This window comes from Cucurbitaria berberidis, assembly GCF_010015615.1.
Source record: "Cucurbitaria berberidis CBS 394.84 unplaced genomic scaffold K460scaffold_5, whole genome shotgun sequence".
Taxonomy (NCBI): domain Eukaryota; kingdom Fungi; phylum Ascomycota; class Dothideomycetes; order Pleosporales; family Cucurbitariaceae; genus Cucurbitaria; species Cucurbitaria berberidis.
In genome coordinates this window covers 3,163,687-3,190,847 of record NW_024468939.1, presented here as the reverse complement: position 1 = coordinate 3,190,847, position 27,161 = coordinate 3,163,687, and the positions used below count along the sequence as shown (strand labels likewise).

The following is a 27,161-nucleotide window of genomic DNA, read 5'->3' as shown; positions in this document are numbered from 1 at the left end:
GTGTATACCAGCCTTACACATACTCGCCTGAAGGTACTCCAAGCTCGCCGACCAATCAGTGCCCCGTAGTTTCTCATCACTTAGATGTACTAGAGGAGCCTATATTTTTCACGTCTTCAAGTATAGAGGCCGAACAAGCAACTTCGTCAGATTTGACCTTGTCCAAGTCTTCCTGACATATTGTTGTGGCTTGTTGGCACAGTTACTTTTGGTGCACTACTTCCATCAGCTCCTTGACCTCCTAATTCGCAGCAAACAAAATGCTCCAAATCAGCCAACCAAGTCTTGAGCTATCCATCCTGAATAGACATCCTTCAGTGATCGAAGGCCCAAGTCTGCTACACGACCTAGTACGAGCTTGCTCTGACAGACCCGCTATCAACTTCCTGGAAAATGGTTCGAAACGACGGACGTTGTGCTACCAGACACTGCACGCCTTGAGCGATACTCTCGCTGGCAAGATCACTAGAATCCTGGCAAAGCTCGAAAGTGCCTCGCCAATCATTCCGGTCTTTTTACCACAGTGTCCCGAGCTCTACATTGTTTTGTTAGCAATTCTAAAGGCAGGGAAAGCATTCTGTCCCCTGAATCTCGACACGCCTGCGGAGCGACTCAATTTTGTTCTTCAGGATGTTTCGGCAGATCTAATAATCACCACGTCGACATGGGGCGAGAAGATACGAGCATATACAGGCATCCGAGCAATGCTTGCTGACGTTGAGCTTTCTGAGCGCGACGATGAACCACTTCCTCAGTTACCACGAGTAGGCCACAACAACCTGGCCTATGTCCTGTATACTAGTGGTTCCACTGGACTACCCAAGGCTGTGAGCGTGTCACATCGAGCCGTGACCCAGAGTCTCTTGGCCCACGATCGTCACATTCCAGACTTTGCTCGCTTTCTTCAGTTTGCCGCCCCTACGTTTGACGTGTCGATCTTCGAAATCTTCTTCCCATGGTTTCGCGGACGAACCCTGGTAGGATGTACACGCGCCCAAATGATTGAAGATCTTCCAAGGATCATCAATGTCCTTGAAGTGGATGCCGCCGAACTCACGCCGACAGTTGTGAGCAATCTTCTTCGTGGTCGGTCAAGCGTGCCTAACTTGAAACTATTACTCACCATCGGCGAGATGCTTACTCAACATGTTGTTGATGAGTATGGCGGGAACGAGAGCAAGGAGAGCATGTTGTGGGCCATGTACGGACCCACGGAAGCGGCAATTCACTGCACCTTGCAGCCACAGTTTTCGGCATCTTCATCCACTGGCACAATAGGGACACCGCTTGACACGGTCTCGGTCTTCATAGTCGCTCCATCTCACGAAGGCGATGTTGCAGTTAACTACGAGGTTCTTCCAATAGGCCAGGTGGGTGAGCTTGTTGTTGGAGGCCCACAAATCGCCCAAGAGTATCTTAATCGTCCAGAGCTGACCGCAACATCCTTCATCGACCACCCGGATTATGGTCGCTTATATCGGACAGGCGATCGAGCAAAAGTGCGTGGCGACGGGAGCCTGGAATGTTTGGGGCGTGTTGTTGCGGGCCAAGTCAAATTGAGAGGTCAAAGGGTTGAGCTTGGCGAAATCGAAAATATCATCATGAAGATCGATGCTTGTCACACGGCTGCGGTCATGGTTATCGAAGAAGTTCTAGTCGCCTTTTGCGCTACTGACTACCGCAAACTCTCCCGCGCAGACATCCTTGAAACCTGCAAACGTTGGCTCCCAAGTTTCATGGTCCCATCAGACGTAGTGTTCGTATCCAGCATACCGCAGCTCCCATCAGGCAAAATAGATAAGAAGGCATTGGGGTCGAATTATCTGCGCACGCTTCATTGCAATGGCACTTCCGTATCAGATACAGACGATCGCGTGGGTTCTGCTGTTTCTCGTATACTCCGGAAACATACGACGCGCAATCTGGAAATGAGTTCAACTCTTGCATCTGCCGGGCTGGACTCGCTCCAGGCTATTCGCATAGCATCAGCTCTACGCCAAGAGGGTTACAAGCTTGGTGCGATCGATATATTAATGGCGACCACCCTTGGTGATCTCATTGCCTTTTGTAGAAACTGCGAAAGCACGACAAGCTTTGAGAACACACCAGAGGTTCTGCCTGGCAACTCAAAACAACCCGAGCATCCTGAACTCAAGCGCTGGCGTGCAGAGATTGCTCAGGTTCTTCCATGCACTCCGTTGCAGGAAGCCATGCTTGCAGAAACAACAGCTAGGCCTAGTGCCTACTGCAACTGGATCGAGATCGAGCTTCCAGTTTCGCGCGCATATGACCAGATCCAGGATGTACTTCGATCTCTCGCTCAGGCCAACGAGATTCTACGTACTGGCTTTCATTCTACAGTCCAACATACGGGGACGTTCGTTCAGCTTGTGTGGAAGAGTTTGAAGGACTCTCAAATCCAAGAGGTAGCCGCTTTTTCCAAAGCTTACTCTTTAGGGTCTGACGAGTCGCTATTACGCCCCCTAAGCGTTCAAGTGAAGACAGGTCCCCAGAAGGCACGACTCCTTTTCCAGATACACCATGCCTTGTACGACGGATGGTCGTTTGACCTTTTACTTCAGGATCTCGACAAGCTTTTGCGCGAAGAGCGAGCTATGAAGCGGCCGCAATATCGGGATATTGTTCAATACTACACACGCGAACAACGAGCGAGCGAAGACAAAAGCGCCAAGGAGTACTGGGCTAGCCTGCTTTATGATCACGTCCCTGTGTCTCTTCCGAACTACAATGGAAAAATAATTCACAGTACAGGCGTTCGTGCTGTTTCTGGACGCTCCGCGATCAGCGTCGATACATTATTCGAACGCGCCAAGGAGCTTGCGATTAACCCCCAAGTGTTCTTTCAGGCAGCGGCTGCATACGTTTTGTCACTTTACATGGGCTCGACTGATGTAGTACTTGGTAATGTTACTTCGGGCAGAACAATCCCTGTGTCCGGCGTCGAAGATATCCTTGGTCCTTGCATAGCTTCACTTCCATTTCGTTTGGACTTTCGACACCTCTCTCGCGTTCAAGACATCTTGCACAAAATACAGAATCTCAACCGAGATGGCTTGCAACATTGCTCCTTGCCCCTGCGTGAAATAGCAAGGGTGACAAATGTGCCGCCAGGGACGCGTTTATTTGAGGTACTATTTGTGTGGCAACAGACCTTGAATCCCATCGTTGAATCATCGACTGCCGCGAAGATTGTCGATAGTGCAGATGATCTGGAGTACACGATCACGCTCGAATTTGAACCTCACCAGGACTATATATCGTTTCGCACCATTTTCGATCCATCGAAGATTCCTGAGGACCAGGTCAAATACTTGTCGCGACATATTGACGAGGTCGTTCATTTATTCCTTCAGGATACCAACTGCAAGGTGTCTGAGATTAGCAAGTGTTTTACCAACAACTCTTGCTCCATCGCCAATCCCGAACCTCGTCAAAAGTCTATTCCAAATGGACCATCGTACGCAGTTGAGGTGTGGGCTATGAAATCTCCAGAAAAAGAGGCAGTTGCTTTCGGTCATATTGTTAACGGCGTTATGGAGATCAAGAACTCACTCACATACAGCGCGTTAAATTCCCGTGCAAACCAGTTTGCTCGAGTTCTTTCGGAACACGGCGTTGGCCAAGATCAGCTAGTGGGTGTCATTATGGAGAAATCCGTTGACTTCTACGTCGCTATCCTCGCCATACTGAAACTTGGCTCGGGCTACTTACCTCTGGTTCCCGATACCCCTCTTGATAGAATACACACGATTCTAGGCGACGCTAACGTCGCGATTTGCGTTAGCGAGTCTGCAATCTCGGCTTCTTTTCGACAAGGTCTTTCCACTAAGATTATAGACTTGGACTCTGTCGATCTTTCATGCTATTCTGATGAAGCCTTAAGAACTCCATACAACGGCTCGCACGTCGCCTATGCCGTCTTCACAAGTGGAAGCACTGGCACACCTAAGGGTGTTCTCGTGACACAGGACAATTTGATGAGCAACCTAGAGTATCTCGCAAGTATATATCCATTCTCGGAGGATTCAAAGATGCTCCAGGCTTGCTCACAAGCTTTTGATGTTTCCGTCTTCGAGATCTTCTTTTCCTGGCACGTCGGCATGTGCTTGTGCACAGCTAGTAAAGACGATTTGTTCCGGGACTTGGAAGCTGCAATTAATCGCTTAGGTGTCACGCACCTCAGCCTTACACCGACCGTTGCAGCACTAGTGGACCCGGAGAATGTGCCAAAGGTGGAGTTCCTTGTGACTGCTGGAGAAGCCTTAACAGAACGCGTTCGCAGAAGATGGGCAGGCAAAGGCTTGTATCAAGGTAAAAATAGCCAATCCACTCCATACGTACGAGCTAAAAGAATATGCAGGCTATGGTCCCTCCGAGACCACCAACATTTGTACTGTTAATGCGTCGGTCACTCCCACGGATGAGATCAACAATATTGGCCCGCCTTTTGACAACACTTCAGCGTTTGTGCTAGACCCGGATAGCGAATTCATCCTTCCACGTGGTGCCATTGGGGAACTCTGCTTTGGTGGAGCGCAGGTCTTTCGAGGCTATCTCAACAGACCGGAGTTAAACGCCACCAAAATCATTGAGCATCCTTCGTACGGGCGGATTTATCGATCAGGAGATATGGGCATACTCCTCGGCGATGATTCCATCCTCTTCTCTGGTCGTTTGGACGATCAAGTAAAGATTCGCGGGCAGCGGGTCGAGCTTGGAGAGATTACATCTGCTATCCTCGATCACAACAGAGTCCAGGATTGTGTGACTCTTCTCGTGTCGCTCCCCAACACAGCAAAGGCCCTAGTCAACTTTTGGGTACCTACTGGGCTTACCATGGATTCAGTAGAACTTTTACAGCCCGAAGAGTTTCGAACCGTGATCGTGGAGTTGTTCACGTCCTTGTCGCATCGGCTTCCTTCGTATATGGTCCCCTCACACGTCCTCCCCATATCGCGCATTCCGATGACGGCACAGGCTAAGATTAATAAGCGGCTTCTTCACAGCATGCTAGAAAGCTTGCCAGAAGGCGCACTGATCCATACCACCGAGCCACAAGATACTGATGAAGTGGCTGATCCGTCTTCAGAATGGGAGAATAGGGCTACCGCAGTTCTAGCCCGAGCGCTTGACTTGCCTCTAAGCGAGATTCGTAGAACGTCTTCCTTTTTCAGCTTGGGACTCGACTCCATATCGGCCATAAGCTTCTGCAACTCTCTCAGGGCGGCAGATTTGGGCGACGTTGCCGTATCTATGGTTCTCAAAAATCCAACTATAGCCCGTCTAGCGTCAGTCAAAGATACAGGCATATCACCCAGGCCCTTGACTGGAGTTTCTGCAGTAGATCCCACCTGTGTATTGGAACCGGACCAGATTGCTCAGATTCGTTCGCTTTACGATAAAAGGGGTAAACAAGTGGAAAAGGTTCTACCATGCACGCCACTTCAAGAAGCTATGCTATCTAGCGGACAGTCATCGTCGGCATCGGCATACTGTAACGTGATGATATTTGACATCAAGGGAGATGTGTCTCGTCTACAAGATTGCTGGGCGCTTATGACTCGACGGCATGAAATCCTTCGCACGGCTTTCATATCGACAGAGGATCCGTCGTACGCTTTCGCCCAAGTCGTCCTAAACGAGAATGAAGTCCTCTGGCACCATCAGGATTTACAAGCCGATGTGCGATCACGCACCAATGAGGTTATGAGGACCCTTCTCGAGACCAACAAACCACCCGTCTTTCTCGCTCTTGCCCACGAAGACACCTCCACTGAATTGTTGTTTTGTTGCCATCACGCACTATACGACGGCATTGCTATTGAAACAATTCTCCAGGAGATACAAGACTCTTACTCCGGACGCGAACTTTCACCTCCAATATCTTACAACGTCTACTTGCAGCATATGCTTTCCCAGGACTTTATCAAAGCTGATCAATACTGGACTGAATCTTTCAAGGACTGCGAACCGACGTTTTTCCCTAATCTTACTGGCCAAGCTACCATACTCCGACCCGGTCCAGCTTCTGTCACCAGGTGTTTGCAGATACCTCTTAGTGAGGTGCGTCAAGCTTGTAAGAGCGCATCCATCTCACTGCTTTCGGTAGTACAGACTGCGTGGGCTAAACTGCTGCATTACTATACCGGGGAGAACGACATATGTTTCGGAAATGTTGTGAGTGGGCGCACTTTGCCCGGTGATAGCCTAGAACGCCTTGTTGCACCATGCTTCAACACCTTGCCTATTCGTGTTAAGTTCGACTTCCACGAAAAAAACTCGACCTTGACCAGCCTAGTCCACGATTTCAATGTCGAATCACTGGCGTTTCAATTGACGCCTCTCCGTCGGATTCAAAACCTTGTGCTCAAGGACGGTGGCCATCTATTCGATACCCTTGTCATCCTCCAGCAGCCGGGTAAGCCACTAGACGATTCTATTTGGACACTTGAGCAGGATTTGGGTGAGATGGATCTGCCGATAGTCTGTGAGGTGCTCCAAGACCAGATCAAAGATACCTTGACGTTAGTCCTCCACTACCAGACCTCTTTACTCTCGGATGCGGATGCCAAGATCGTTGCCGAAACTTTCGACAACAGTCTTTCGACCTCGATTAAGTTTCCTCAGGCACCTGCTAATGATACTGTGGGATTTCCGAGCCATCTTCGGGCGGAGTCCAACACCAACTTCCAGCCCTTCGACACTCACGCAAGCTTTTTGCATTCTGGATTCGAGCGAAACGCATTGCATCAGCCGGATGCTATCGCGCTAGACTTTCTGCATGCAGACGGAACAAAAACGGTGTGGTCATTTAAAACACTGAATGAAAAAGCTAACGACATTGCGCATGCCCTGATGGATCACCACGTGGGGCTGGAAGAGATCGTCCCCATATACATGCCGAAATGCCCCCAATTTTACGCCAGCATCCTAGGTGTTCTCAAGGCTGGTGCTGCGTTCGCCCCCGTGCACCCTGATCTTCCGGAAGCACGAAAGAAGTTCATGTTCACAGAGTTGGAAGCGAAAGTGGTCCTCTGTTCTAAAGATCAGGCAGTCCCGAAAGTCTGCACTGAAGCGCAAATGATTCAAGTAGAAAGCATCGATCACAGCTCCAAACTCACCCCTCCCATCCTAGGTTTCAAGAACTCGAACTTGGCCTATTGTCTTTTCACTAGTGGCTCAACAGGAGTTCCGAAAGCCGTCAGCATGGAACATCGCGCTCCTTGTCAAACTATTGAAAGCTCCAGGTCGATTGTTCCGTGGAATTCTTCCTCAAGGCTCCTTCAATACGCAGCAATTACTTTCGACATGTGCTACTTCGATTGTTTCCTCGCTTGGACCTTGGGCTTCACTCTTTGTGCCGCAGAGCAAAGGGAGATGCTGAATGAGCTGCCAAAGGTCATCAACACTCTCCATGTCGATTTACTGGATCTCACGCCTTCTGTTGCCGTGTCGCTAAAAAGATCTGAGCTACCTAGAGTTACATGGCTGTACTGCATCGGCGAAGTCATGTCAGTCGAGATCGTGAAGGAATGGGGTAGCGCGAGTTTCAACTCCTACGGGCCAACTGAGGCTGCCTTCTGCACGACAATGTTTCCAGTGAAAGAAAGTGTTAGCACTTCTGTCATCGGAAAGCCCTTTGCAACGACCTCTTTCGCTGTCTTCCCTCCACTAGGCGACCGACCATTACCACTACTGAGCATCGGAGAATTGTACATCGGAGGTGCACAGCTAGCGCGATGCTACCTAGGCAAATCTCAGCTTACAGAGGAGACTTTTGTCTCTCGATGTGGGCAGAGATTCTATAAGAGCGGCGACATGGTCCGAATGTTAGGCGACGGTAAATTTGAATTTGTTGGCCGTGTAGATGACCAGGTTAAAATTCGAGGACTAAGAGTCGAGCTGGGCGAGGTTAATCATGTGCTTCAAGACTCTCATCCTGATGTTACAACTGTTGTTACGCAGATCTTGAAGAAAGATGCAACAGCGAAGGAGCAGCTTGTAGCGTTCCTCGTCGCGAATCGAGAGATCGATGAGAGTGAACATGCCGAGATCCAACACGCGCTGAGAGAGCGTGCCAGCAAACGCCTTCCGTCGTACATGGTGCCTCAGTTCTTCCTCTTTGTTAAAAGTATACCACGATCGATGGCTGGCAAGATTGACAAGACGGCTTTAACAAGGAACTTTTGCGAAGCAGCAGAAGTGAAGCCACTTCCGAACGGGACTGCTGAGCATGGTTCAGTTCATCACTGGACTGAACTTGAGAATCAAGTTCGGGATATATTCGCACGACTATCGAAAACATTACCAGAAGACATACTACCAACCACGTCAATGTACCAACTTGGCCTTGATAGCATCAGCGCAGTCCAAGTTGCTGCTACCCTGCGCAGACAAGGCCATAGCGTGGATGCTGCGGATGTCATGAAACATATGACTTGCACTGCGATTGCAGCATGCATTGATCAACCAATACCTTCAGTGATACCGACAGCTTTACAGTTCGACTTCAATGCTTTCGAACAAAAGCACAAAGCACTGGTGCTGATAGCATGCGATATCAATGGAGAGAATGTCGAGGCCATCCGGCCCTGTACCCCTCTTCAAAAGGGTATGATTTCGCTGTTCATTGCGAAAGAGGGAGCCACTTATATGAACTATCTGCGCTTGCAATTAGAATCCAACGCAAACCTCGAAAACCTGAAAGATGCATGGACCGCGGTGATGAAACGCCATGCCATGTTACGAACCGGTTTTGCTCACGTCAAGGACACTCACCATGCTTTTCTCATGATTCAATATAATCCAGAAGCTGTCAATCTACCTTGGAGCGACACAACGCAAGAGAACGACCGGATTGAAACAACCAACGATTGGCTACGAACGCTACAGGACAGAGCTTTGAGAAAGCTTCATTCGCCGCCCTGGGCATTACGAGTTGTTTCAGATGGATCAAAAGTATACCTCGACATTGGCATGTTCCATGGACTTTTTGACGCACAAAGTCTTCAGTCTATTTTCAATGATGTCACGGCTCTCTACCAGGGCCAATCTCTCTCGACACCAATCAGCTTGATCCCAGTCATTGATCACATTCTCTGTTCAAATTACGACGACACCAAGGGTGCAGAAAGCTTCTGGATGCAGCTCGGGAAGAAAGGCAGTCCATGCCGTTTTCCCAATCTAGCGCCTTTGCGATACGACCCCAAGCCTTCAGTAGTATTTACGAAACAGTCAGCACGGCCTTTACCTGAGCTAGAAAAGGGATGCCAACTAGGAAACATCACACTCCAGGCCGCCGGTATTGCGAGCTGGCTTTGCCTTTTATCCGCATACACCGGAGAGAGATCAGTCACCTGCGGAGTAGTACTTTCGGGCCGCAACTTTGAGGCTGCTGAAGATGCCGTCTTCCCTTGCATTAACACCGTGCCTTTTGTATGTACGGTAGCCGAGGAGAGCAAAGAGATGCTTGATGCAGTCATGCAGCTGAATGCTGAGGTCCAAAGATATCAGTTTACTCCACTTAATGACATACAGAAACTGATGGGCTACCCGAATGAGCCTCTATTCGATTCCATTTTCGCCTATCAAAAACTTTCCGACAACAAGAACCAGGAATGTCCTTGGAGGGTAGTTGATGAACAAGGAACAATCGAATACCCGGTATCCATCGAATTAGAGCCTAAGAATGGTTATCTGGAATATCGAATTACCTTCTTGCCGCACGTCATACCAAGGGAACAGGCTGGTTTAATCCTCGAACAGATCGACCATTTGATGGAGCGCTTCATCTTTCCTGCAACATCTCCCACGCTCGAACCTTCATTCGATCCAAAGCTCTACTCTATCAATCCGGCGAAAGAGCCGTGTTTGCCTTCAGAAGCTAGCCTGTTACATGAGCTGGTCGAGCTTAGCGTAACGAAGCACCCACAGCGCCTCGCTTTTGAATTTGTTCGTGCACGACCTAATGGCGCTCTCTGGAGTCAAAAGTGGACGTACGCGGAGCTCGATGCTGAAGGGAACAAAATTGCAAACCTCCTTATCACCCATGGCATTCAGCCAGGCAACCTAATCGGGGTGTGCTTTGAAAAGTGTCCAGAGGCTTCTTTCGCAATGTTGGGCATCTTGAAGGCAGGGTGTGCTTTCGTCGCAATCGATCCCGGAGCGCCCGCTGCACGTCAAGCCTTCATTATCAAGGACTCTCAGGCTCGGGCCGTTCTTTCAATGTCAACCCAATCCGCTCGATTCAAGGAGAGCGTGGATTTACTAGTTCTGAACCTGGATAAGGTTGCGGTGCATTCAATGTCCAAGAACGCCCCCTTACAAAACAAGAAGGTCGGGCCTCAGGATCGCAGCTACTGCTTATATACCAGTGGTACCACTGGTACGCCCAAAGGATGCATATTGACGCATGAGAATGCTGTACAAGCTCTCCTCGCCTTCCAACGCTTGTTCGCCGGACATTGGGACGCAGAGTCGCGGTGGCTACAATTCGCATCCTTCCATTTCGACGTTTCTGTGCTTGAACAATACTGGAGCTGGGCTGTTGGTATCTGCGTTGTATCAGCGCCCCGAGATCTCATCTTTGAAGATTTAGCAGTTTCAATCAGGACTATGGGCATTACGCATATCGACCTGACACCTAGTCTTGCCCAGTTACTACACCCCGATGACGTACCAAGTCTTTGTAAAGGGGTCTTTATTACTGGAGGCGAGAGCCTGAAGCAAGAGATATTAGACGTGTGGGGCCCAACGGATGTGATCTACAACGGCTATGGCCCGACTGAAGCGACGATCGGCGTTACGATGTACCCTCGCGTGCCCGCTAATGGTAAACCTTCCAACATCGGTCCACAGTTCGACAACGTGGGATCTTTTGTGCTGCAGCCTGGTTCAGACGTCCCCGTGCTTCGAGGCGGTGTTGGCGAGCTGTGTGTCTCAGGCAAACTCGTTGGGCAAGGTTACCTCAACCGTCCTGACCTGACTGAGGAACGATTTCCGTACCTGCAACGTTTTGAAGAGCGCGTGTATCGAACCGGCGATCTAGTGAGACTCCTGTACGACGGTGCATTCGACTTTCTAGGTCGTGCGGACGACCAAGTCAAGTTGCGCGGACAACGACTAGAGGTTGGCGAGATCAACTCGGTTGTCATGCAAGCCGGAGATGACATATCGGACGTTGCAACGCTGGTACTCAAGCACGCCAACCAGCAAAAGGAGCAGCTTGTCTCATTCATGGTTCTGGGAAGAAGAACGGGCGGTCCACCCAAGGTTCTACTAGACACCGCAAGCGGTACAACTAGTGCGAAGGAAGCATGTCAAGAGAAGCTACCACCCTATATGGTTCCGACGCATTTTATTCCGCTTACGTCCATGCCCCTGAACGTCAACAACAAGGCAGATGCAAGAAAGCTAAGAGAGATCTACGATGCCTTATCAGCTAGCGATTTGCAAAGGCTGTCAATCACATCGAACGGACGAGATGCGGACGTTTGGTCAGAGCAAGACAGGGAACTTCGCCAGGTGCTCAAGGAGAACCTAGATGTAGCCGAGGATTCGATCAGTAAAGATACCAGCTTCTTCGAGCTGGGTATGGATTCTATATCCGTGATTGGTTTGTCAAGGGCAATGAAGCAGGCAGGCTTTGCGAACGTAACCGCGTCAGTGGTAATGAGGTGCCCTACCATTCGCCGACTCTCCAAGGCTTTTACGAGCAAGGGCACTATCCAAAGTGATCGTGGTTCGATACTCGCAGCACAACAGGCTATTACCGCGATCCAGCATCGTCACAGGCGAACGGTCGCTCATTCTCTTTCGATCGACCCATCAACGATCGAGGCACTGGCGCCATGTACACCCCTCCAGCAAGGCATGATCGCACGATATCTGGAAAGCGATAATGGCCTTTACTTCAATAGTTTTCAGTTCCAACTGAATGGCAATGTCAACGAAGAAAGGCTTCAGGCAGCCTGGGAGAGCGTGTTTGCGTCAACCCAGATCTTGCGAACCGTGTTCGCAAACACGGAAGACGGCTACGTTCAGGCAGTACTACAAGGGATCCCTCTTGCTTGGTCACTACAAACCCTCACCAAGCATGAGTCTGTGACCAGCTGTGTGGATCGGCTGAGGCAGAATTGGCTACCGCTCAATCACACCGAACTCCTACAGCCGTTCCAAGTCGTTTTAGTTACAACACCGACCCACAAGCTCCTCGTAGTTCACATTTTCCATGGATTGTATGATGGCAATAGCATTGGACTCATGTTCAGATCGATTTGGGATGCCTATAACGGACGAAAGCTCGACAACCGTGGACCATCGTTCCACTCTGCCCTCGCTCACGGTCCGTTGCGGGTGATCGACGGCGCAAAGACCTTCTGGCGGGAACAGCTGTCAGACATGAATTTCAGGCCGTTTCCTATCCTTGTCGACAACCCAAGCGAAGATACCGTCATTGTCACACGAGAGTTACATGCGTTGACATCCTTCGACACCATCAGGCGCAAACTTGGTGTTACACCTCAAGCTATCGCTCAGGCTTGCTGGCACAGTGTTCTTCAAAAATACGTCAAGGGAACAGTAACAACAGGTGTAATCGTCTCAGGTCGCAGTATGGACCTTGTGGATGCGGATCGCATCATGGGGCCAATGTTCAACACCATCCCGTATCAGCAGAGTCTCCAAAGCGGCCAAACCTGGGCTGATATCATCAAAGGGGTGCATGAGTTCAACACAGCTGCTCATCCGTACCAGCACACTCCACTAAGAGACATCATGAAGTGGTGTAAGAGGAGTCCAAGCCAGCCACTCTTCGACAATCTTTTCGTCTACCAGGTGGGAACAGGCGGGGAAGAGTGGGCGAAAAACGATAGTTGGGAGGTGTTCGATGGGGGCGCCATTGCAGACTACCCTCTCGCGTTCGAGATTGAGCAGAAGGCAGACGATCACTTCAGCTTGACATTGGTCTCACAGGGGCACATTTCGAATCAGAAAACCTCGCTCGAACTCCTCGACCAATTTGAGGAAGCACTGCGACAGGTTTTGGCAGATCCAGCGGCCATGTTGGAGCTACCTGTCATGCTAAACGGCACTATGATGAACGGAACATCTGGAGAGAAGCATCCGATGAACGGGATCAATGGCACAACAGATTTCAGTTGGACGGAAAATGCCATCAAAATCAAGGAAGAGATTGCTGGTCTCTCTGGCGTTGCGGTTGAGGATATTAACGAAACAACGTCCATCTTTGAGCTTGGCCTTGACAGTATCGACGCAATCAAGCTATCGTCAAAGCTCAAGAAACGCAACGTTGAACTTCCGGTCAGCGGTATCATGCGTGGCCTCACCATCGCGAAAATGGTCCCGAACATCTTAGGCGATGAGACGCAGCAAGGCGAAAGCTCTATCGATGTAGACATATATCTTGACAAGCATAACCTCAATGGTTACCTCGATCAAAGCGACTTCGATACCAGCAATTTCGAGGATATTTTCCCTCTGACGCCTCTGCAAGAAGCCATGGTCGCCGAAATGATCGCATCCGAGTATACGAGGTACTACAACTACGATGTGCTGAAGCTGGATCCTAGCACCAACCTCGACACGCTACAAGATGCCTGGACCCAGGTCGTTGTAAAGTCGCCAATCTTGCGCACTTCTTTCGTGGAAGTGCAGGATCCCAGTCTAGACGCCTCTTTCATACAGATCGTCCACAAACAGCCCCATGACTTCTGGTCACGGACCAAAGTGGAGAACGACCCCGACTTTCCTGAGGTGTTCGAAAGGCTCCGCAATGATGCGATCAATCTTGGTCTACATGAGCCTCTATTTCATGTCATGGTAGTTGAGGCACCCACACACGTCTATCTTGTCCTGTCAATCGCACATGCCCTCTACGATGGCTGGTCTCTTAGTTTGCTGCACTCCGATGTTCATGACGCTTATCACGACCACTACACACCTCGACCAAGCTACGAGCTCTCGTTGGCGGAGATTCTATCAGCATCCGATTCAAATGCTACATCATTCTGGCAAGACTTTCTCTCAGGCGCCAAACCTAGCCCCTTTCCTCGTCGACCGAAAGATTCCAGTGACAATAAGGGACATGCGCATCGCCACCAGAAAGGCAGCCAGGCGCTTCTCAGCGATGTCTCGTCCTTTGCTAGGAAGAGTGACATATCCTTGCAAACGCTTGGACAGACGGTCTTCGCTTTGGTACTAGCATCGTATACGCAGTCTCTAGACGTGACGTTCGGTTCTGTCCTCCTAGGTCGTGACGATGACAAAAGTTCGCAGCTACTATTTCCCACAATGAACACTGTCGCGATACGTACAGTGCTGCACGGGACTGGAAACGACATGTTGCGCTATGTTCAGGACAACTTCACAAGCATCAAAAAGTGGCAGCACTTCCCGCTTCGCAAAGCTTGGTCCCTGGCAAGCTTTGATGGCAAACTGGCCGAAACTTTGTTCATATATCAGAAGAGTTTAGACGGGGGGGAAAGCAAAGGGCAGAAGCTCTATACGAGCATTGAGGGGCATAGCGATGTCGAGTATTTGGTTTGCGTGGAAATGGAGCTGGTGAAAGACCAGCTGATATGGCGGTGCGCCGTGAAGGATGATGTGTTTTCGGAAGGAGGGGCACAAGAATTACTGGACCAGCTGGACGATGTGCTGCGACACATTATTAGTCAACCGGAAGCCCCTGTGATCGAGGTTACGTCGCAGGGCACATCTGTCTACGGCCTGCGCGCATTCGAGGAGAAACAACAAGATGCTCGCATTACTAACGGCACATCAATCGGCCAACCCACGGATACCGAAAGCGAGCCAGAATCACAAACCGCACGCAGAATTCGTGCGGTCCTGGCTGCTGTTTCCAGAACGCCTGAAGACGAGATTACGAAAGACATGAGCATCTTCCACGTCGGCCTAGACTCCATTAGCGCGATCAAAGTTTCGTCGCTTCTTCGCAAACAGAACATAGTCCTCAGTGTTGGAGAGATGCTTCAAGCGGGCACGGTCGAAAAGATGGCCAAGTTGGTTGATACACGAATGATTGATCCTAGAGAGGAAAATGGTGACTATGCAGCTGCCCTCAACGAAGCCCTAAAGGATCTTGATCGTGCGGACATCTGCTATCGAGCGGATATAAAGGACACCAACGTTTCAGACGTGTTACCGATAACCGCTGGACAACTGTATACTTTGTCGATGTGGCTCAGTGGGAAGGATACCAACTTGTATCCCAACTTCTCCTACGAGCTCCAAGGATCAGTTAATTTCGAAGAACTTCTCAAGTTGTGGCAAGACCTGGTGTCGGCGAATCCGATTCTGCGGACATGTTTCGTTCCTACCAAGAACGAGCATACGCCCTACGTGCAGGTAGTATTACGAGAATCAGACGCCTCTGCAACAAACATCACTGGGCTCGACGAAGATCAAATTAGCGATACTATCAGTAGGCTCGCTCCAAGGCAGCCATGGGCACATCTACTGGTCTCACAAACATCGAATGGCTGGAATATTGGGCTTAGGATCCACCATGCGCTGTACGACGGTGTTAGCTTGCCTCTTGTGATGGCGCAGTTTCAGGATCTCTGCAACAACATCGCTGCACCCTCACCAAACGACACATTCAACAAGCTTATAGCTGCCTCCTCTATCGCGGCCAAGCGCAACGACCGTCAATCATTCTGGAAGAAGTACCTCAAGTCTTCAAAGCAACAGCACCTGTCTCAATTGTTTGCAGCAACAAAGGCCAAGGTGGAAATCTTCAATCCGGGGTACGTTCCAACATCCGGGTTGGACGCACTTGCTCGTACACATGGTATCTCGATCCAATCGCTCTTCCTCGCCTCATATGCAAGGTGTTATGCCACCATGACAGGCACTGCTATTGGTGAGGACGTATTCATTGGAGTGTACCTCGCAAATCGCTCGCTTCCTGTCGAGAACATCGCATCAGCTGCTGTTCCTACGGTGAATATACTTCCACTTCGGGTGACGACATCAAAGGAACAGGATCTCGTAGCTGTAGCGATCCAAATCCAGCGTGACCTTCAAGAGATCAGCAAGCCAGTGAACGCCGCCGCGAGCCTCTTCGAGATTAGCGAGTGGACAGGCGTTAAAGTCGATACCTTTGTCAACTTCCTCACTCTTCCAAACGACGAAGAGCAAAAACTTATCAGTGGCGAGAATGATATCAAGATCAATTTAGTCAAGCAGTGGGAGCAAGCAGTCTGCCGGGTCTCAGAAATTGAAGACAAGAGTTCAGAGGTGCCTTCTGGACTTCACAACGAGCGCGTCAGCGATGCATATCTGGTATGCCACGGTCTATATTTTCTACAGGCAATTGGAACAATAGCTAACGTGTTTATAGTATGCGATCAACATTGAGGCTGCCGTCCGCAACGGGTCTTTGGATATAGGCGTTTTCACGCCAACGAACCTGCTGAGCTTGGAGCAAGGGAAAAGCCTCCTGGAGGAGCTCAAGTATGCCTTGACCAGTATCAAACTGGATTGAGCCCAAAAAGCGATGGCGTCTGGAGTTTGGGGGGAAAGGAGTGATGGGTTTTCGCATTGGCGAGGCGTTCAGAGGGATGCTGCAGGCAGCATTTATCATGTTTTCAAGTAGTTTTACGGTCACTCTACGAGTTCTTCTGACTCTAAAAACTCTTTCGGTGTATATGCTTCCTATGTATACCAATACTGCCCCTATAATTTGCTGAAGCTCTGGGTGGATAGCCTATTTAATATTCACTCCTGCAACCGAGAGGCGCATTCTGATTTCACGATTACCGGCTCTGTATGAGGAACTGTCAAGAAAGACAGGAAGTATTCTGCTCGAATGGTTATCCTAATCTACCGGGGAACTCCCCTTTAAGTCAAGTCAAAATTGCTATATGGCTTGTCAAAGTCTTCGCGCATGCGGAGTATTTGGTAAGGCGCTACAGTAGCGTCGGGTCTCGGAAGGATCAAAGCTTGGACTCGGTTAAGCTCCCAAACGATTACTCGCCCCTTGACCTACTCAACATCTTAAATACACCCGAGCAAGCAAGGCGCCTGTGACAGTTTTGAATCTCCAGCAATGTGGTAGTGAGGAGAGTAACTAAGGACTACGCGCTTCACAAGCCCTTGGCGCGAAGCAGTCATGACAGTCATCGCTGAACCAGGCACAAGGCGCACAAACATCGACGGCTCGACAGCCCGTTCCTTACCAAGTCTCGTTGCAGTGGGCTGATATACCGAATACGAAAAGTACCAGTCGGGACACTTTCCGCCCCTCCCTTTGCGTTTGCTAATGCCCGCCCAGCCACCTTTATTTCTCTCTGGAACCTCTTTCCTTATTGACATTGTACCTAACGTCCGTAATTCGCATCCAGTCCGTGTTGCTCCTTTTGCTGACCTGGCTGGTATTCCCTTATTTGAGGCTGTCTCGCAAACAAAGTTCGGAGGTTCGCGCGATGCGGGCAGCCACGTCGAACCCCACACTACAGGCTCGCAGAAGAGAAGCTCCATGCTGATCACGCTCTGTGGGCGGCAATGGAAATCACAAGCAGGTGCTTTACCCGGATGAGGGTTGAATGCAACAAGCCGCAGCATCCCCCACCATACCAGACTCTGATATACCGTCGGACGGCTGTGTCGGCTCCGGAATACTTATTGATGAAATGTTTGTCAGCGACGGCTTCAATATGTCAATCTAAACCAATCGTCTTGACCCTTAACAACAACCTCTGCCAAACGTGCAGGCCCTGAGAGAATCTCCGCTCATTGCGAACCTTCAAGAGAGCCACTTCGCCGATCACCCTACTACGTCCAGACCGAGTTCTTTCGCACACAACGACTAATAATCACACGCTGTTTTCTCCAGCTGAGATGTGATCGAAGCTAACAGGCTCAAGTGCAGCAGTGTATGCAGGATGAGTTGGAGTCGACGAATCAAGAGCGTAAGCTTAGCTCAGCTCTCTGCCCTGCATCTGAGCTGAGCTCAACATGCAGAAGAGGTCACAATTGCACTCGACTCTTGGGGAAATCTCCATGATTTCAAACACAATCTCGATTGAGATGCTAGTTTTGCAGAAAATCGAGGAAGAGTTCCGGTGCAGTATATCGGTGGTCAATTTTTGGGGATTTCAATATCCCCACCCCGGAGTGCTTACATTGGATCTACGCTGGCCTTGATTACACTGCATCGTTGGCCCCATCTGACTTACACAAGTGGAAGCATGGACCAAAAGAGAACGAATAATATCATAGATCGCCAAAACGCTATCCAAGTATGACCACGCTTACTCAAGCCATACGGTTCCCGATTGGATTAGTATATTAACTCTGTGCTTACTGTAGTGCGATGGCATGTCTCGCTGCCAACCCGGGGAACCGAGAAGCGTGCGGCCGCACACTAGTATGCATCTCAGCTTGCCCTGACTGCTCAGGTTCGCCGTCCTGTCCCCGGTCAAAAGCATAGCCGCATTAGGTATATGCCACTTGGCTGAGGCCCGAAACATCTGGGTTGCGCAGGTTCGTTAAAAGTCCGACCCACCCATTTCACCTTTCGACATCTTTGCCCGACAGAATGGATCGCCACGACGAGCCTCGAGACAACATGAGTAGCCCTCGGAGCTATACTGACGGTCAATGGAGCCCCCCACCCCGGTTTCAAGAGCACGATCAGGTCTATGCAGCTGAGGGATCACCTCAAACCTACTCACCGAACCCAAATTCTCCTCCAGGTCTCTCCCCGCATCTTCAGGAATATCAGCAACACGAATATCAACACTCGCAGATCTCATCGCAAAACCATGAGGGATACCAGGATGGGTATTCAAACTCGCCGTAGGTTCTCCATTCTAGCGACCTATTATGGGTCGAATCGGAATGCTTTTTGTTGTATGTAACACGGTCGTCTAACCGGGCGGCAGGTACTCGACGGAGAAGGAAACACCGTATACTACATATAATGCGCTTGGAAACCCAACCCCTGATTTTTCAGGACCACAGGTCGTACCAGGACAATTCTCCGAATACCCCCACGGTCATCGATCATTGTCGCCCTCGTCGCAAGGAGGCACAACGCTCACATCTCCGCAGCTACGGCCATATGGGTTCAAAGAGCATGTCGACCCCAGTGATTCAATCTCGCGACCTGGAACCGTTCCTCCACCTGTTCCACCGAAGGATGACCGAAAGTGCGGCATGAAGAAGCGCACATTCTTCATTCTCATCGGATGCGTGCTCATCTGGCTCATTGCTCTCGGATTAGGTCTTGGTCTGGGCCTAGGTCTGGGTCTGAAGAAGAAGAGCTCGTGTGTTTTAAAGCCCCTCTATGGTCTGGCTCACTATTTGCTAACGACAACGTAGGAATGAGACCAAGTCTGATCCATTTTGTCGCAGCAAGCCCGAGCTATGTATTGGTGGAGCACTCCAATCAAACTATTTTTCCAAGCAGGGCGCCTTCAACGGGACAGGTATTGCGTTGGCTGGAGAGTCATGGAACACAGGCCAGCGACGAATCTTCACACTCTATTTCCAGCATCACACCGGTGACATCAGGTTCATGCAATACACGACCGACCGCAAGTGGGTTGGCGGCAAGAAGTCTGAAACCGTCGCGAGTGATGCAAAAGATGGTTCACCCATCTCAGCTGTAGCTACTTTCATAAACTCCACCCAATATGTAAGAGATGGACTATCGGTACAATCGGTCTGCTTCTTTGTGCTAACACACATACAGTTCCACATTTTCTATGTTGACAAGAACCACACGATCAAACAGGTGACCAAGACCAATACTAGCGACATCTGGCAGCCTGGACCGTTGACTGATCTCAAACTGAAGGCCTACGACAATCCCAGTGTGGGATTGCAGGCGTGCTGGAAGGGCAACTACTATGGCGACTCTGATTTCACTAAATTTCCAACTGCTTCGGGCCAGCAAAACCAGCAGCCTTTCGAGGAGCGCCTCGGTATAAATATCTGGTTCGCGATTGATGATTCGACGTTTCAGCAATATGCCTGGTACAATGGGCAGAACGTATGGGTTCCCATCCAGCGCTGGCAAGGTTTCAATACTCACGCCGGTGTTGGATGCTACAGTTGGGGTGAGGGCACCACCACCTACGCTATGTTATCCAACAAACAAAACGACATTGAGTTTTGGTGGAAGGACACAAACACCACAACCAGCTCCCAAGACAAACATCCCATCAATTCGTGGGTGAACTCCACGTCTGGGGCAATCCGCGGTGTCTATCCGACCACCTCCCTCGGCTATACCACGTACTTCTATGCTCAAATGGCGGACAAGAGTATCAAAGGATACAACATCACGTACCAAGCCGAGAACACGACGTTCGTTGAGGACCAAACGTTCACGATTACGGATCCCGCCGGCCCAGTCAAGGGACTTGGGGGCACACATCTCACAGTCACGGCGTTTGCGGAAAAAGATGCTGATAGAAAGACGCTCTGGGACAGTTTATATGTCTTCTATCAGACTGCCGGCGATGACATTACCGCTTTCACGCGTCCATTGGCTGGAGGCGAGTGGACGAAGGGAACACTAGCGATCCCGAATGAGTGAGATGAATCCCATCGATCTGATAGAAGATTGTAGAGAGAAAATACCTTCGCTATGTACATCTTTTTTAAGTTGAACTTGTTTATAAGGCTGCGGGACAGTTCGCTCATTCAGCACGGGGGAAGAGGGCGTTTGGGCGTTTGATGATACCTAGGGACACGATATTGCGTCTTTTACGGCCTCCAGTAGAATTCATTGCGCGTTTATTCAGATTCTGGCTACTCGAAAGACATGGCTGTGATGCGGAGCTTTGCATCCTTTATCCTTGTCATGATAGCAAGGTAGACGTGGCGTACAAATGTCACAGCATATTACACCAGGTGAATAGAAACCGTTGAAGTAAGTCGAGTCGCATCAAGGGGTAAACTTATGTCATTTGTAGTGTCTTTATGTAAAGGATTGACTCGTTCTGGAATAGTTTTGTGGTCTTGAGTGACACGGAAGAGCGCTGAGTGACGTTTCATTTTTGGCGTTCAAAGATCGGCATAAAACGGCTCAACGACGCCAAGTTCGGCGCACTAATGGATGACAAGATCCCGCTTCGTACTCGGTAGTCAGCTTCGAACTTTCTTGACAGATGGATGGACGGGCGATCGAAAGTTAATTGTTCAATCTAGATATATTTCCCAACATTGCAAAACTTTCATCTCATCTTAATGAGCAGTAATGGGCGTGTGGCTCAGTGGTAGAGCGTCCGCTTTGCATATCCTCTATGTATGCGGAAGGTCCGGGTTTCGATCACCCGCCCGTCCAGTATTTTTCTTTTTGCGCTTTTTTTGGCACCCACAACCCCTCTTTGCATGAATGGATGCTGTTGTTGTGTGAGCATGAATTCGCAAGAGTCTTGTCGGCGTTCATCGGCCCGCCAAGACCCTGTCGATCATTGATGACACGCGACGAACTCAGGAAAACAAACACTACATGGCATCTGGAACTGTTTCACGTCGGTGACCATGAGGATACACACAGCTCCAGCATGGCACATGTTTGCTGTGTTTCTTTTGCTAGGCGGGGTCGCGCAGGCTTCGTCTGGTGACAGATTGCCAGACTTCAAAGACTGTTTGCAAGTAAGCAAGTCTGGAACAGCTTGAAGCTGGACATTTGACCAACCTATCAGGTCTGCAAAAACGCCAATTGCGGCGAGGATCCTACACCAATCCGTACGACAGCCTCACAGATCTAAGACACGCAACTAGCTTACATTTTCTAGCCTTCCATCGCCGCATGCTATTTTGGGACTGTACCTCAGAATGCGACTATACCTGCCAACACATCGTGACCGACAAACGTCTCGCCCGCGACCCGCCGTACATGCAGCCCATCCACCAATTCCATGGTAAATGGCCTTTTTACCGCTTCATGGGCATGCAAGAGCCCTTCAGCGTCATCTTCTCGCTGTTCAACTACCTCGCCCACGACTGGGGTATGCGGCAGCTCCGTGACACGATTCCCGCGTCGTACCCGCTCCGAAAATACTATCTCTGGTTTGGATACGTTGGGCTTGCGAGTTGGACGTTCAGCATGATATTCCATACTAGAGATTTCAATCTGACGGAGAAGTTGGACTACTTCGCGGCAGGCGCAAACGTGTTGTACGGGCTTTATTATGCGCCCATACGAGTGTTTAGGTGGGATAAGGATGAGCCGAGGAAGCAGTCTTTGTTGCGGCTGTGGACAGTGCTCTGTATGCTTCTATACACGATGCATGTCCTCTACCTCTCGCTCTGGTCGTGGGACTACACGTACAACATGGCTGCGAACGTGGTCGTCGGTATCGTAGCCAACGTGCTCTGGAGCGGCTTTAGCTACGTTCGGTACAAAAAAACGGGGCGGACGTGGGCAGTGTGGCCGGGTCTTTGCGTTGCGTGGATCATCATGGCTATGAGTATGGAGTTGCTGGATTTCCCGCCGTGGAAGGGCATGGTCGACGCGCACAGCTTGTGGCATTTGGGCACTGTGGTGCCAACCGTGTTGTGGTACAAGTACGTTTATCTTAAGCTGATGGTGGAATTACAGGCTAACGAAGAACAGTTTCCTCGTAAGGGATGCACAGCAAGACATGGCAGCAGGTACGCGACTCAAGGAATAATGGAAGCATGCCTTGGCTCAACCTTACGCTACTCTCGGCCTCTTCGCTTACCCTCTGCTTCCCAGTGAAATTGCCGACGACTGATTATGGCGTAGGCGCTCGAAAGGACTAGATAAATCTTGACCGCCGGCGTCAAACGGCCGGATTTCTAGTAGCATAGCCTAGCATTATTATATCATTTCTCAGAGTAGTTATCTACTAAGAAATGCATGTGCAAGTAATTAGACTCCTAGCGAGCTAATGCATCTATTACTCCTGTCAGTCATGTCAATATACTCGCATACTAAAACTTACCGACAACTCACCTCTTCACATCCCCCCCTCCGCCCTCCCAAATCTCTGATATCATCATTTTGTTCTCCACCCTGGCATGTTGATAGAATAACTAGTCCGCCGAGCCCAAAAGCATTGCCTCTAGGAATTATAAGTATAAAAGATAGTGTCTTCTCTACGGGGTGAATACAGAATAGATATAAGGTTGCTTTCTAGGGCAATCATACGGGTGGTCAGGGGACGAATGGCAATCAGTGTTGCCCTTCAGCATGCCCAGTGCGATGTATTCGACAGAGGATGAATGATTTGAAAAGGGTGAGCAGGTTGAGGGAAACAGGTAATAGAGAAGCGGTAAGTAGCAAATTAGTAAAAAGTAGACAAGACGGCAGCATATCCTGCTCAAAAGATTCTCTTTTGTGTCGGTCTCTCGATGTCTGGAGCCATAGTATACATGTCGTTGATCAGATCCTATACTATACAATAGCTCCCGTCAACCCGCTGCTGACGAGCTTGTAATGCGCGTTCCTTAGAAACTCATCTTACTATACAATTGATGCTCGAGCCTGTCTCTCTTGCTCCACTTTCCACTCGCTTGTCTTCTTTGCCAAAAAGGTCGCTCCCTTGCCGCTCATCGGCTTTCCGAATGCAGGCGCTTGCCGTGTTCCTTCCAAAATCCGCGGCTTGCTCTTCCCGTGTTTAGCTGATGTTGACGATTTATTACCACCTAGACCTCGTTCCCATAGTGCATACTGCACCACCTTATCGAGACCAGTCTTGGTGCGCTTCTCAGTCTTGGTAGCCTTGACGCGGCGTAGTTCAACGTTGCCGAGATTGATGAGATCGCCTAGGTCGGCTCTCCTCCTAGAAAGGGCATCAGGCACGGACGACTGCTGCTTAGCTCGCTCGCGTGCCTTTTGGCCTTCAAGGTGGATTGCGGAGAACAAACTTGTTGTTTGGGGTTTTGCGGCGGCACAAAGGTAGCCGTATAGGTCGCCGAGGGTTTTGGTAGATGTGAGCTGTGGGTCGGAAATGCGGAGGCCAGTAAGTTGGAGAAGGCGTTTGAAGAGCTAGCAGAATCAGTATCTCGTGATCTAGATGTGCATATTGATGTACTTACGGCGAACTTGATAGCGAGGTCAGTAATGGGAACATGTCGCCATTTCGCATCTTCGATCTTGGGGGCAACCGAATCGGACTTGTCCTGTTTAGCAGCTTTCCTCAAAGCTAGGATATCGTCCGTCAAGCGCTGCGCCCTGTGTTCGATCACGGAATGGCACAATTGGCTTATGGCAGATTGAGAAGTCTCAATAGCGGACGTAAGCTCAGCCAAAGGCGAGGGCGCGGGAGTCTGTTCCGACAGTGCTGGCTCTTGCGTTGCGGCGACCTCGTCCACGTTTGCTTTCTGAATGGGTTTTGCTCGCGGCACAGGGCGGTTCGACATGAAGTCAAACGGCTTCTTCTCAGCATCCATCTTCACCACAGCCGCTCGCTTGAATGCGGGTGTATCCGGGTCCATGACGGGCTCTTGCTCCTGCAAATGTGCAGCTTCGTCAATGAGAAGCTCCTCGTCCGCCTGAGCTGACTCCCATTCTGGTGCTGCCTGCATGGCCTGTAGGAGTTGCTCGGCGCTCTTGTACCTTGGAAAGGCAAGAGCGAGTTCGCCACTGTCCGTCCTGGACAACTTAATATCCTTGACCCAGCGAGGCGGATCGTAGACGCCTCGGTTAGGGAATTTAGAGATGTCCATGTCCCGACCGGCTTGCTTGAGGGCATATACTTCAGCCACAGCTTGCGCAAACCGGCTGCGGAGCTCACGTGCTGAGGTAGTCTTCTTATGCAGGCCGAAGTTGTACTTGGTATAAGGCCGCCCCGTTAGATCGTGTACCGTCTGCGCCATGAGCAAGTTCTCGTCCTTCAGGGTATAGGGCGTGCCCGTCAGTTCCTCGACGTCATTTGCCATGTCCAAAGTCAAAGGTGTGTATGTCCGCAGCGTGAGCTTCTCAAACTCCTTGGCCATGTCGCCCTCCAGCTTCTGTTTGAGCCATTGCTCACCGCCGACGCGCAAGAGGCGACTGCTCTTCTCCGCAGGAGTATACAAAGGAAATTCGGCATCGTCCAGCCTATCTTCCGCCAGCACTTCCTCGTACTCGCCCTGCTCCTCGGGCGCTATTCGAACGGGCGACGTGGGATCATATGGATCGACGTGTGCGCCAATGGGCTCCGAGTCGCCAAGTAACCGCTTCTGCCATCGGCGCACGAATTGCTGGTGCTTCTTCTTATCTTGCTTGCCCGGCAGGAGGAAGGAGCGGGAAGCAGTCGTTGAGAAGGCGGGCGAGGTGGTCTGGAGGTGAGCGCAGGACCATGGCGAGAGTTGTTGCCGTGCGGACGCAGATGGGCAGAAGGCGTGCGAAGGTTCAAGTGCCCGTAAAGGGCGCGGTATTCGGCGCATTGGAGTCGAGATGCTGGAGATGGGAGCGACCTGGAAATTCTCACGTCTTCGTCCTAGCAGAGCAAATGGACCACACGCCAAGGCCCCGCGGATTGGCCAATCACCGTCGGAAAGTCTCCGTCAAATCAATGAGCCGAGCATTCAGGTCTCACGACTAGAACACAGGTTGGGTAACTTTGTCACTCGCATGTAATTAATTCGTAAAGCTTCATACTATAGCTATGAAAACTTCTTCAAGAGCCACGTCGAGCCCCTTTCGTCATACTCGGCCTTGTCCACCAGCACCTGCTTCAGCAGCTCCGGCTGGCTAGCAAAACGTGCACCCCCAAGCCATGTATGCTTGATTGGATCTTCTGCTCTAGATACCTTTAGCAGATATCCTGCTGGTACTAGACTCCTCAGCTCCGCCTCCAGCCTCTCCAGGAACCCACTTATCAACGAGTTTCCGCCCACGACCACCACGTTGGCCAACAGTCCGACCTTTAGTGCTTCAGGCAGCGCGCTCAGCGATTCCATCGTGGCACCAGCGAGGCCAGCTTCGCGAATGCCAATATCTGATGGATTGAAGAGCAGCTCTGGAACGGCGAAACGCTCGTTGCCAAGTGGCAGCACGTCTTCCCTCGGCCCTTGCAACGGCTGCAACCCACGACGCACGCCTGACGTTGCGGCATCGTGCGGGCGTGCATAACCGTGTATTGACTTCTCGTAGTCTGGTAGCACGTAGTCCATTACTATGCTCGAGTCTAGCGCCCGTTTGTCTCCTAAGCGCCCCTTCCACGTCCGCTCCAGATCTTTCGCGTACTGCTGTGGCGAAGGCGAGACGTAGGATACCGCTTCTTTGATCTCGTTGAGCAAGTAGGTTTCCTCCATCATGTTGTAGTGTCGTAGCGATGACAGCTCTTTGAGATAGTTGGTGAGCAGCTTCCCGCCAACTGTCAGACGCCGCACGGCCGACTGGATGAGCCTGCCATTGTAGAGGGGCAGTATCGTCGTGTCCGAGTACGATGTGTCGATGATGAGGAGGCACTCTTGCGGGAGTGAGGATAACGAAGCGTCATTGGTAGCGTTGTAGGCGTTGAGCGTTGGGCCCACGCAGCGATAGTATGCCGCAAACTCGAACTGCTCGAACACAATCTCATCGCAGTTCTTCTGCAACTCTTTGGGGCAATTGGGCTTCTCGGTCAAGAGTAGGTTCGTCTCCTTGGGATCACACTGGATAGCTATCAGCCTATTGCCTTAAGGGCTTTGTACAACCTCGTACCCACCCTCAGCCCCTCCCCCGCCGCAGCTCCCAGGAACTCATGCTCCCATATAGCCTTCTCGGCCTCCCAGTTGACAATGAAGCCTTTCTCTACTGGCCGACGGAACGCTAGCTCGCCAAAGTCTTTACATGACGCGAGCTCCGATGACATGTAGGTGCGCTTGTCGCGTGTACTCCGCGCAATGCAGTTTGGCGTCACGGTGCAGTCATCGTACGTAGGGTTCGCATTTGCAGGGACCAGACCGGCCTTGAGCGTGTACGCGCCGTTGTCGAGGACGAGTGTTTTATTAGGTGTGGTAGCGGCGGACTTTCTAGAACCTTTGGGTGGCATCTTGGTGTTGAAGCTGCAATGTCAGGTTGCGATTTCCTATGCAAGTCGCGATTTCTTGGCGACACCTGTTCACGTGCATATTTAGGCTACCACCTTCATCCCATCGCAAACCGTACCACTACAATAGTACGAAATTATACACCACAGGTATGT

At 50.6% G+C, this 27,161-nt stretch overlaps 4 protein-coding genes and 1 non-coding gene across 5 annotated transcripts; 4 read left to right on the top strand and 1 right to left on the bottom strand.

Moving 5' to 3' along the window:
- The first annotated feature begins 57 nt into the window (after positions 1–57).
- On the top strand, positions 58–16,688 carry K460DRAFT_187670 (uncharacterized protein). Its single transcript, XM_040927096.1, has 3 exons — positions 58–4,332; positions 4,382–16,344; positions 16,403–16,688. The coding sequence occupies exons 1-3, from the start codon at positions 261–263 to the stop codon at positions 16,544–16,546; spliced, it is 16,179 nt and encodes a 5,392-aa protein (XP_040785114.1). The 5' UTR covers positions 58–260; the 3' UTR covers positions 16,547–16,688.
- Positions 16,689–18,601: 1,913 nt separating this feature from the next.
- K460DRAFT_359139 (uncharacterized protein) lies at positions 18,602–20,608 on the top strand (the record flags this gene model as incomplete). Its single annotated transcript, XM_040932171.1, has 4 exons — positions 18,602–18,861; positions 18,948–19,331; positions 19,387–19,702; positions 19,760–20,608. The coding sequence occupies 4 exons, from the start codon at positions 18,602–18,604 to the stop codon at positions 20,606–20,608; spliced, it is 1,809 nt and encodes a 602-aa protein (XP_040785113.1).
- A 665-nt stretch (positions 20,609–21,273) lies between these two features.
- K460DRAFT_t63 lies at positions 21,274–21,358 on the top strand. The gene has a single exon. It is a non-coding gene; the product is annotated as a tRNA-Ala (tRNA).
- Positions 21,359–21,558: 200 nt separating this feature from the next.
- Positions 21,559–22,694, top strand: K460DRAFT_380376 (Mn2+ homeostasis protein-like protein Per1; the record flags this gene model as incomplete). The annotated part of the gene is made up of 4 exons (XM_040935253.1): positions 21,559–21,672; positions 21,723–21,765; positions 21,816–22,587; positions 22,637–22,694. The coding sequence occupies 4 exons, from the start codon at positions 21,559–21,561 to the stop codon at positions 22,692–22,694; spliced, it is 987 nt and encodes a 328-aa protein (XP_040785112.1).
- A 566-nt stretch (positions 22,695–23,260) lies between these two features.
- On the bottom strand, positions 23,261–27,008 carry K460DRAFT_398517 (actin-domain-containing protein; the record flags this gene model as incomplete). The annotated part of the gene is made up of 4 exons (XM_040936204.1): positions 23,261–24,034; positions 24,085–25,446; positions 25,783–26,628; positions 26,682–27,008. The coding sequence occupies 4 exons, from the start codon at positions 27,006–27,008 to the stop codon at positions 23,510–23,512; spliced, it is 3,060 nt and encodes a 1,019-aa protein (XP_040785111.1). The 3' UTR covers positions 23,261–23,509.
- Between the last annotated feature and the right edge of the window lie 153 nt (positions 27,009–27,161).